This window comes from Stegostoma tigrinum, chromosome 16, assembly GCF_030684315.1.
Source record: "Stegostoma tigrinum isolate sSteTig4 chromosome 16, sSteTig4.hap1, whole genome shotgun sequence".
Lineage (NCBI taxonomy): Eukaryota > Metazoa > Chordata > Chondrichthyes > Orectolobiformes > Stegostomatidae > Stegostoma > Stegostoma tigrinum.
Window position 1 is genome coordinate 26,998,630 of NC_081369.1, and position 12,250 is coordinate 27,010,879.

At 40.7% G+C, this 12,250-nt stretch overlaps 1 protein-coding gene across 1 annotated transcript in view; it reads right to left on the reverse strand.

The window, feature by feature from the left end:
* Positions 1-12,250, reverse strand: part of cylda (cylindromatosis (turban tumor syndrome), a) — an 87,178-nt gene that overhangs the window by 40,102 nt on the left and 34,826 nt on the right. Inside the window, exons 8-9 of the mRNA XM_048546716.2 lie at positions 12,006-12,171; positions 3,925-4,066 (exon numbers count right to left, since the gene is read on the reverse strand). Of these exons, the coding sequence (XP_048402673.1) occupies positions 3,925-4,066; positions 12,006-12,171 (308 nt within the window). The remainder of the gene's footprint in view (positions 1-3,924; positions 4,067-12,005; positions 12,172-12,250) is intronic.

Here is a 12,250-nt window from a genome sequence, read left to right on the forward strand (position 1 = left end):
ACCACTGAGCCACCATGCCGCCCTGAAAACAGTAAAAGGATTCTAAGGAGCTGTAGGACCAAAGGGGATAGGGGATTTACATCTGGAAGCAGGGGGCATGTTAAACAAATACTTTGCATCTGATCTTTACCTTTCAAGCGGACGTTGCCCAAGCCGTTATAGAGAGGGGAAACTCAGTCACTAGAAGGGTTCAAAACTGGTAATCTATTGGGTACGTCATCAGCATTTTAGGTTGACAAGACACCTGGAGCAGATTAGATGCACTCAAGGATACTGGAGCAAGGGAGATTGGAAATTGCAGATGGACTAGCATAATTGTTTAGTGTCACTTGGATATAGGGTTGGACCAGAGGATTGGAGATTTGCAAATATGATTGATGTGTTCAAAACAATTATAGAGTAAAGCCCAGCAATTACATATAGTCAGTTTAACTCAAGTAATTGGAAAACTTCTAGAAACAATTATTTTGGGATAGAATTAATAGTCACAGAAAAACGTGGGATAATTACAGGCAGCCTGCACATGCCAGTGAAATGGAAGGATTGTAGAAAAAGAGGCAGCCAGCCACAGATATCTAAGGAAATAAGGCAAGCTATCAAACTGAAAGATAAGGCATACAACACAGGAAAGACCAGTGGGAAACTAGGAGATTAAAGTTTTCCCAAAAGTCAACAGAGAGCCACAAAAAAAAAAGGCTAGAAAGAAAAGCAAGAAAGATTGAGACTAAACTAGCTTTCAGTCTTCATATTCTGAGCAAAAGTTTCTATAATTTATATAAAAAACAAAAAAAAATGGCTAAGGTAAACATTGGTCATTGAGAGGATGGGAAATGAGGAATAGTTGAGGAATTGAACAGGTATTTTGTGTTGGTCTTAACAGTGGATGACACAAATAACTTGCCTTTAACTACTGGCAAAAGGATGAAAGTAGTTGAGGACCTAGACAAGATGATTACACAAGAGGTAGTGTTGGGCAAGCTAATGGAGCTAAACATAGACCAGTCTCCTGACCCTGATGGAATGCATCCCAGAGTACTAAAAAAGATGGCAGGAGTATTAGCAAATGCACTTGTAGTAAGGACCGTTTGCAGTTCCAACAGATTGGAAAACAGTTTATGTGACACCACAGTTCAAGGCAAAAAAAGGAGTTGGACAAAGAATAGTGAATCAGAGGCTGGCTAACTTAAACTTTTGTTGTGGGGAAAATGATTGAATCTATCATCAAGGAAAATATAGCAAGACATACATACAAATGTAGCATGGGTTCATGAAAGGCAGGTCACGCTTGACTAATTTTCTAGAATTCTATGAAGACATTACAAAAGTGTGATGGACACTGGGGATCTAGTAGATGTGGTGTATCTTGCTCATGGGATGGATTAAAAGCAGGAAGGTTATGTTGCAGCTGTATAGGGTGCTGGTGAGGCCACACCTGGAATACTGTGTGCAGTTTTGGTCTCCTTATCTGAGAATGGATGTACTGGCACTGGAATAGGTGCAGAGAAGATTTGCTAGGTTGATTCCGTAGTTAAGAGGGTTGGCTTATAAGGGGAGGCTGAATAGGCCGGGATTATTATCACTAAAATTTAGAAGAACGAGTGAAGTATCTTGTGGAAACATGTAAAATTAAGAAGTGAATAGATAAGATCACCTCAGGGAGGTTGTTTGCACTGGCGGGTGAAATTAGAACAAGAGGACATAGCCTCAAAAATTAAGGGGACCAGATTTAGGACTGAATTGAAGAGGAACTTCTTCACCTAAAGGGTTGCAAATCTGTCGAATTCCCTGTCCAGTGAAGTAGTTGAAGCTTCGTCATTGAATGTTTTTAAAGCTAAGATAAATAATTTTTTAAAGAGTAAAAGGAATTAAGGGTTATGATGAGAGGGTCGGTAAGCGGAACTGAGGCTATGAAAAGACCTGCCATGATCTTACTAAATGGCGGGGCAAGCTTGAAGGGCCAGATGGCCTATTCCTTCTCCTGTTTCTTGTTTTTTGTGTTCTTGTGTTGTCTCTAATAAGATATTTTTAAAGAGGAAAATCATGTTTAAATAACTTGCTTCAGTTTTGTTTCTGAAAAGGTAACAGAGAGAGTCAATATAGATATGATGCCGTGCCATGCAAGAGACATGAGAAAGTAACAAAAATGGATTAAAGGAGATAGATCAACGTGGGTACAAAATTGGCTGAGTGATAGGAACAGAGGGTAATAGTTAAGAGGTGTTTTTCAGGCTAGAGGAAGATTTATCATTGGGGTTCCCAAGGAGCCTTTATTGGAACTTGTGCTTCCCTTGATTTTTTGAAATCAGCAAATTGAGATCTTTTCAAAAGAGACAATTTCAAAACACAGATGATACAAAATTCAGCAGGACAATGTAGACATTCAAAATGGGCATCGGTACATTGGAAAAATGGACAAATAGGCAGAAGATGAAGTTCAATACGGAGAAATGACAGGTGACTGATTTTGGTTAAAGAACATGGAGAGGCAGTAGGAAATAAAGGGTGCAATTCTAATAGGTGTAGAGGAACAAGGACTTGGATAGACATGATATGCAATTAAAAGGTAGCAGGAGAGTTGGAGAGTGTAGTTAGTAATGCATGTAGTAACATAGCATTTAATGCAGTAGGATAGAGTTCAGCAGCAGGAAGTTTAAGCTGAAATTATAAGACACTAGTTAGACTTCAGATCGAATATTGTACATAGTTCTGAGTGTCACACTTTATGAAGGATGTGAATACATCAGAGGGAAAGGAAGAGGGGACAAGAGAAGAGAATATAAGAAACACAGACTGGAAGACTGCTTTGTGGAACAGCTTTGTTCCATCCATGGGAGTGGCCCTAATCTCACAGATGATTACCATTTCAATAAGTCACCTTGCTTTCATTTTCATATTTCAATTCTGGGGCTACAAAGCCCAATGTAATCAAGGAATAACACCTCTTTTTCTGCTTAGGAAGACAGCTTCAAAGTCTCAATTCGGAATTCCATAACTTCAGAAATTGATCACATTATGTGTACTCGCTATTCTTCTTATATTTTTTCTCCCACCTCCATTTCCACCCCGCAGTCCTGTTGTATTTATGTCTTACTACTTTTGCAGTTACAAGAGGGGACCAATTCTCTCCCTTTTACACCTTAACTACATTTTACTTGTTTTTGCTTCCTCCACTATTAACAAGCCCTTTGTATTTTGCACTGGATCCCTTCATTATCTGCCCTCTTGCTCATCCTCTGCATTTGTGATAAGTGTAATAAAGAATCAATTTTCCCCACATATTTCAGTTCTGAAGAAGCACCTGTTTCTCTGTCCACAGATGCTGCAGGACCTGTTGAGTTTGTCCAGCTTTCTGAGCTCGTTTCAGATTTCCAGCATCTGCAGTATTTTATTTTGTTCGATAGCAAGGAGCTTTTTTACCTTATAACCAGATCAAAAGCGAGAGGGTACAGATTTTAAATTAGTCAGTGTGATGTAAGAATGACCCTTTTTCATACAGTCCTGGAACGCCACTGTCTGGAAGTATGGTGGAAGCCGGTTCAATCAACGCATTCAAGAGGGAATATAAGTAGATAATGTGCAGGGTTATAGGGAAAGGGTGAGAACATGGCAGTAAGTTATAATACTTTAAAGTGCTAAAACCCCCATTTCTAACCACACAGCTTTACAAATCAGAAACTAGGGAAATAACAATGTGGTTGACTCTTCACTGTCATCTGAAATGACCCAGCAGGATATTCAGTTATATTCTATGAGACTGCTTAGCATCAACATCCTAAGATTAATTTGGCATCAACAATAAATGATGGCCTTGGAAGTGACATTCACATTGCGTGAATAAATAAAGAAGTTCAAGCTCCGAACAGCCTTACAACAGAAAGGTTGGGGTACACACACACAGACACACACAGACACACACACACTTACCAGAACAAAGTGGAATCTAAATAACAGGAATTGCAATGTCCTTGAATACCCTTTTTCTTTCCAACCATTACAGCCAGGCCTTCTTTTTCCATCTTGGGAGGCGTATTTTCTTTAACGACTTCACTTCGATATCCTCCAAATGCTGAAACAAAAACAAACTGTTAGCAATACTTTTCTGCCATATTCATTGACTGATAAATACAAAACATAGGCCTGCAGGTGTTGAAAAAACACATCTCTGCGCATGTTTACTTATCACAGCCCAAATTCTGGAGTTGTAGTAATGCAGACACTGTCACTGCATAATGTCATTACTAAATCTACAAAACTAACGGCAACTTGTGCCATCTGCAAATTTATAATCAAAACACAGAAATCCACAATATACTACTGGCAATTATCCAGTCCCTCTCAAAATGTTTTCTCCTGTCAGAATGAAAATCTTCAGAAGTCACTGAAATGGCACAGAGTTTAATTTTTTAATACTCTATTTTTATACATTTTCTTGAGGTGAGAGTAGATGATGTCAAGTTTCTTGACTGAAGCACTGCTTCGAATGTCTTTTCAAAAATATAAATAGTGCAGTAGGTCAGAATTACTACTAAACCACCTCACTGACTCAAACAAGTTTTTTAATTTGTAACATGGCAAAACTTCTACAAACACCCTAGACTTTTGCAATTTATTTGAACGTTTGTGACATTTCAGCTTCCACCTGTAATCTTACATGCACGCCCCAATTTGTGTTTCACTTCCAGTAAAATTATTATCAGGTGAAGGATAAAACTTGTCTGTTCCTTCCTGGTGAGCTGTTATATGGAAATTATATGCTTAACCTGCTTGATGATGTCATTGCTCCTTGCACTGGAATACATTAATTGTAGAGATGTGAAAATCTACACCATGAAATATTGCTAGGTTTATATCAGCAAGTTCCTACAATGTCAACAGAAAGTGTCATACTTTACTGCTAACAGAAAAATTCAGAATGTAACATGGTAGCAAATCATACCATAAAGATTATGTTAACTCATCACAACGAATAATATGCATTCAAAAATTCAAGGTATGCGTACAATTTGGCACAAACATGCACTCTCTGATGAAGGGTCTAGGCCCGAAACGTCAGCTTTTGTGCTCCTGAGATGCTGCTTGGCCTGCTGTGTTCATCCAGCCTCACATTTTATTATCTTAAAAGTAAGTGGTATTTGCTCTCATTAGGATTAAAACTCACATTAATAGGATCATTTTAGTGAAAATATTTCTTTAAAAATATGTGCTTAAATTTAAAAAAAAACTTTGCATGGCCTATCAAAGCTCAAAAACAATAATTCTTTTGAATTAAAATACCTGGCAACATAGAAGCATTTTCACAAAATTACATAATGTATAATTGAGAAAGGAAGTCCAAAACAGGCAAAATCAAATTCAATTTAAAAGGCCTGCAGACTGGAAAGAAGGAAAATAGTGAGGAAGTATGAGTCTTGCCATTTTGAGACCCTGAAGAGTTGGAATCAGATACAGGACACTGAATTTGTTGCAGTCAGCTGGGCTATAACATACATGGAAGGGCATCACCATATTTAGGTGTCTTTAAATTAAGTTACAACAAAATCCACACAGACTAAGCTTTTTATTTGTTTCAAACCAAATATACACAACTCCTGCTCTAGGACATACTTAGCCAAGTTCAGACAGTTTAGTTGGTCAGCAAAACTCAAAGATTATGAATCCTCCAAGTATGTTCAGATACATGGTTGGAAGTTTAACAGTTTGCCAACATAGTACATTTCTTATTTGTCTAGCCAGTAATAATTTACCCTTCAGATAGTCACTTTCAGGGTTATCTGAACTCGGTTGCAAGAATTCCAGTGCCCAGTAACAAAATCTAAATCACCTCCAGTTTCATTGGTCAACTAAATTGGCTCAACAACTAATACTGTCCTGAAATTCTGGTTTTCTTGGCAGAAGTATCAGAATGGAAGTCATTCTATACTTCCACTATCAGAAAAACATCCCAAAGCTATGCTTACCCAATAATACGAAAACTCCATTCAAGAGAAAATACGTATTAGTTGGTAAACTAATCAGTTTATGCCTCTTTCTCAAGATATACTGCAAATATCATGAGGTCTCGAGTGGCACAGGGAGCATCTACAACTCCATTGTCGAGGAAGACCATTGTCGAGGAAGATCTGCCTACTGAGTCAGTATGGGTGGAAATTAGGAACAGCAAGGGAGTAGTCACCTCGTTAGGGGTTTACTACAGGCCCCCCAATAGCAGCAGGGAGATTGTAGAAAGCATAGGTCGACAGATTTTGGAAAAGTGTGGACGCAGTAGGGTTGTTGTAATGGGTGACTTTAACTTTCCTAATATTGACTGGAACCTCCTTCGAGCAGAAGATTTGAATGGAGCTGTTTTTGTAAGGTGTGTTCAGGAGGGTTTCCTAGCGCAGTACGTTGACAGGCCGACGAGGGGAGAGGCCATTCTAGACTTGGTGCTCGGAAACGAGCCGGGGCAGGTATCAGATCTTGTGGTGGGAGAGCATTTTGGTGATAGTGACCATAACACTCTCTCATTCTACATAGCTATGGAGAAGGAGAGGATTAGGCAGAATGGGAGGATATTTAATTGGGGAAGAGGAAACTATGATGCGATTAGACACGAGTTAGGAAGCATGGACTGGGAGCAGTTGTTCCATGGTAAGGGAACTATAGACATGTGGAGATGGTTTAAGGAACAGTTGTTGGGAGTGATGAGTAAATATGTCCCTCTGAGACAGGCAAGAAGGGGTAAGATAAAGGAACCTTGGATGACGAGAGCGGTGGAGCTTCTAGTGAAAAGGAAGAAGGTAGCTTACATAAGGTGGAGGAAGCTAGGGTCAAGTTCAGCTAGAGAGGATTACATGCAGGCAAGGAAGGAGCTCAAAAATGGTCTGAGGAGAGCCAGGAGGGGGCACGAGAAAGGCTTGGCAGAAGGAATCCGGGAAAACACAAAGGCATTTTACACTTACGTGAGGAATAAGAGAATGGTCAAAGAAAGAGTAGGGCCGATCAGGGATAGCATAGGGAACTTGTGTGTGGAGCCTGAGGAGGTAGGGGAAGCCCTAAATGAGTTTTTTGCTTCTGTCTTTACGAAAGAATCGAACTGTGTAGTGAATGAAACCTTTGAAGAGCAGGTGTGCATGCTGGAATGGATAGAGATAGAGGAAGCTGATGTACTGAAAATTTTGTCAAACATTAAGATTGACAAGTCGCCAGGCCCGGATCAGATTTGTCCTCGGCTGCTTTGGGAAGCGAGAAATGCAATTGCTTCGCCACTTGCGAAGATCTTTGCATCCTCGCTCTCCACTGGAGTCGTACCTGAGGACTGGAGAGAGGCAAATGTAATTCCTCTCTTCAAGAAAGGAAATAGGGAAATCCCCGGCAATTATAGACCGGTAAGTCTCACGTCTGTCGTCTGCAAGGTGTTAGAAAGGATTCTGAGGGATAAGATTTATGACCATCTGGAAGAGCATGGCTTGATCAAATACAGTCAACACGGCTTTGTGAGGGGTAGGTCATGCCTTACAAACCTTATCGAGTTTTTTGAGGATGTGACTAGTAAGGTTGATGAGGGTCGAGCTGTGGATGTGGTGTATATGGACTTCAGTAAGGCATTTGATAAGGTTCCCCATGGAAGGCTCATTCAGAAGGTCAGGAGGAATGGGATACAGGGGAACTTAGCTGCTTGGATACAGAATTGGCTGGCCAACAGAAGACAGCGTGTGGTAGTAGAAGGAAAATATTCTGCCTGGAAGTCAGTGGTGAGTGGGGTTCCACAGGGCTCTGTCCTTGGGCCTCTACTGTTTGTAATTTTTATTAATGACTTGGACGAGGGAATTGAAGGATGGGTCAGCAAGTTTGCAGATGACACAAAGGTCGGAGGTGTCGTTGACAGTGTAGAGGGCTGTTGTAGGCTGCAGCGGGACATTGACAGGATGCAGAGATGGGCTGAGAGGTGGCAGATGGAGTTCAACCTGGATAAATGCGAGGTGATGCATTTTGGAAGGTCGAATTTGAAAGCTGAGTACAGGATTAAGGATAGGATTCTTGGCAGCGTGGAGGAACAGAGGGATCTTGGTGTGCAGATACATAGATCCCTTAAAATGGCCACCCAAGTGGACAGGGTTGTTAAGAAAGCATATGGTGTTTTGGCTTTCATTAACAGGGGGATTGAGTTTAAGAGTCGTGAGATCTTGTTGCAGCTCTATAAAACTTTGGTTAGACCGCACTTGGAATACTGCGTCCAGTTCTGGGCGCCCTATTATAGGAAAGATGTGGATGCTTTGGAGAGGGTTCAGAGGAGGTTTACCAGGATGCTGCCTGGACTGGAGGGCTTATCTTATGAAGAGAGGTTGACTGAGCTCGGTCTCTTTTCATTGGAGAAAAGGAGGAGGAGAGGGGACCTAATTGAGGTATACAAGATAATGAGAGGCATAGATAGAGTCGATAGCCAGAGACTATTTCCCAGGGCAGAAATGGCTAGCACGAGGGGTCATAGTTTTAAGCTGGTTGGTGGAAAGTATAGAGGGGATGTCAGAGGCAGGTTCTTTACGCAGAGAGTTGTGAGAGCATGGAATGCGTTGCCAGCAGCAGTTGTGGAAGCAAGGTCATTGGGGTCATTTAAGAGACTGCTGGACATGCATATGGTCACAGAAATTTGAGGGTGCATCCATGAGGATCAATGGTCGGCACAACATTGTGGGCTGAAGGGCCTGTTCTGTGCTGTACTGTTCTGTGCTGTACTGTTCTATGTTCTATGTTCTATGTTCTAACTCACCATTACATAGGAACTACTCTCCTAACTACTACATCAGGACTGAATTGTCCTAGTCAAAGGTTTCACCCCAGCAGTAAGCAGCAGCTGGTTTACTTTTTGCAATTCAATTGTGGCACATACCAAGCATGTAAACGTAAGCACATATTCTCACAACTGATCTCTCAGCAATATTTCGCAATGGGTGTATAACGAATATCAGCCGTCAACATGGTGAAAGAACAAACGTAGTAGCTTTTAAGTGTGTTGATCTGTTATGGACATTTAAGCTATTTACACAAAGCACTAGGTACACAAATGTTTTAATTCACATCTTCCTGTGGGAGGTCTTTAAGTATAAAAGCATGACTGCAACAAAGCAACCTCCCACTGCAGCAAATCAGTGACAAATCAATGAGAGACTACTCTTTCATTCTGCACCTGACCCATCTTTTCGTCCATGATTCAGAGTCTAATCCTGAATCATACACACAGGCCAAAAGGAGGTCCTTCTGCTGCCGAAGAGTTTTGAATAATGAGGTACAATTGTCTAAAAAACTGTTATTCATAAAATGACTTTATTCGTATTTTTCTGCCATTGAACTACAAGAGAAAAGCTACATTTCCTATCAACCCTTCTCATCCCAGTCACAAAAAAAAGGTACACATGCAGCCGCGGACATCTACCAAGTTCTTCTAGTACTGATATCAATTAAAACAATGGAATTTGAAACTATTAAGCAATACACCTGAGATTCCTTCTTCAGTTCGATAACATGGTGGCTCAGTGGTTAGCACTGCTGCCAAACAGCACCAGGGATCCAGGCTTGCTTCCACCCTCAGGCAACAGTGCTAACTCCACACAGACATTCTCTTCTGCGCTGGTTTCTGCTGCATGTTCCGATTTCCTCCCACAGTCCAAAGATGTGCAGATTAGGTGGATGGCCATGCTAAATTGCCCAGTGTCCAGGAACGTGCAAATTAGGCAGATTAGCCATGGGAAATGCAGGGTTACAGGGATAGAAGTCTGGATAGGATGCTGTCCGGAGAGTAGGTGTGGGCTCGTTGGGCCAAATGGGCTGCTTCTGCACTGTGGGGATCCTAGGATTATTCTATGAATAACACTCCCTCTCATAGTGTGGACTTGAGTGCTAAAACCAAAGGCAAAGGCATAGTGGCATGTTGTGGGTCAGACGGCAAAGGTGAATATGAGGTCCCCCTGAAAGAAGACAACAGGATGTTCCCACATGAAGCCACTGTCACACCCCTAGGGTAGCAGCTTGAACAATCCTTCCAAACTGGTGGATGAGAGAATGCGAAATTGCTGTGACAACCAAGAAGTCTCTCTGCACACAATTATGATGGTAGCAGTCAAAGCTTGCATTAGAATTCCAAGCTTTCATTGCAGCAGAACAATTCCATGGCTTCTCCTCATGCTGCAATGAAAACTGTAGCACTGTTGGATCCAGAAATGTACAAGTTAATTCAGAACCGCTTCCATTCTGGAAAGGATGGCTCCAAGCTCTTCTCAACGTGTTGTACTGAATACTCGTGGGGCTTTTCCACAATGCATGACAGTAACAGCAAGATTTCAGGCAGGTATCCCCAAGCATTTTGCTATGAATACCCACCAGCAGTCATCTGTGATCCATCCTGACGCCGTCTTCATTGGAGGTCTCTCTTGCAGGAATGATACTGGAGTACTTCCTTCTATAGCAAGCTAGCACCACCATTACCCTTGTCCTTTGCTTAGGCTACAACCCATTTGTGTTCTCTGTTCCATTATGTGCTTCTTGTCTATCTGCCGAAAATTTCTTTTCAAATTATGGCTCCCAGTCCCTACTCAAGTCAAAACACACTTTTACTTTAAGCACTACAGGTGAATTTTAAGTGGTACTAGCAAGTCACAACTAGGTCCTGTACCAATTTGTCAAGCTAATGGAAAGCATAACGAACATGCAAATTAGGAACAGAGAAAATATTTGGGGTTCTGAAGCCTGCTCTGCCACTCAGGTTCCATAGTCACTCTCATCTAGAAGGAGATGGGCAGCAGATAGATGGGACCACAACGATCAGTCAGATCCCCTCCAAGCCACTCACCATCCTGAATTGGAAACATATGGTCATTCCTTCACTGTGGCTGGATCAAGATCCTTGAACTCCGACCCTAAGGGCATTGTGGGTCAACCCACAGCACATGGACTGAAGTGGTTCAAGATGCAGCCTACCACCACCTTCTAAAGGGTAACCAGGGACGGGCAATAAAGTCCCACCTATCTAGGAGTCGTGTAATAATACATCTGAAGAGGTTATTTCATAATATCTACAATTAACTCAAATTTTTATACTGAAACAGAGACACACAAGCCAATCGCAATAAGTCGCACTGTCAGGGAAAATAAGTTTCTTTTCTGGAGGTACCATCTCATCCTGAGCTGCATTTCCAAAGGATTAGCAATTCTTAGGTAAATATTGAGGGAAATGTTTTGTTGTTTGGGCAAATGCTTGCCGATGGCGTATGATATTTGCTCTAAAACGCTGTAGGGGGAAATCCCCATATTATTCAAGTTTTATTGACCTCCATCTAAGTTTTAAATTTCTGATTCAACTGAACTTGATCAATTGAACAAAAACAGTACTGAAAACATTTAAACGCATCTTTCTCTTTTAATTCATTGCAATACTTCGACCAAGCTTAGAAAACATTCCTGTTCAGCATCAATCTCTAATTCCAGCCAATAGCTGTAAATGAATTTAAAAAATCAGCTATTTTATTTCTCCACAATTAACACTTCTCCTCTAATTGCTTGTTTCTTTTCATTTTGCTCAATGGGGTGTTTCTCTGTGACACATTTAATCAATCTCCCACTAAATTACAACAAATGAAGGAGAAAAGAAGAGGTTTATTTTTAGTATCAAGGAAGAGTCATTGGGCTCGAAACATTAACTCTTTCTTTTTCCAAAGGTGATGCTGGACTTAGTCTTCTCCAGCATTTTGTGTTTATATTTTAAAATCTCCAGCATCCACATTATTTTGCTTTTATGTATTTTCTACATACCACAACTAAAAATTGCACCTGTTTAACAACTGATCCACATGGTAGGCAACACTGTCAAAAATATAAGTAACCCAGAAAGTTGATCTGAAACTTCAACTTCAAGAAGAAAGGACTAGACATTAAATAAGGCAGTCCTTTTTAAAACAAAATTGCTAATATGCCATATATTGCACTTCAACAGCAAAAAAGCAGTGTGCAAAGGGAGAACTGTATTAAAAATTTACCGATTGAATTGCATCTTTCAATTTGATTGGAGTGATGAGGCAACGACAGGAATCTCGAATCAGGTCGGCAGCTTTTAAGTTTTACAAATAAAGCCTTCTTTGATGCACACATAAAGTAACGTATTCCCTTGAACGTACCATCTGTACAGCCTACGCTTTCTTCTTCCTAAATAAAAGCAAAAATCTTAAGCCTTCATTATGAAACTAAAAAGCAAGCAACAAGTTCTATATTCTTAAATTCATAA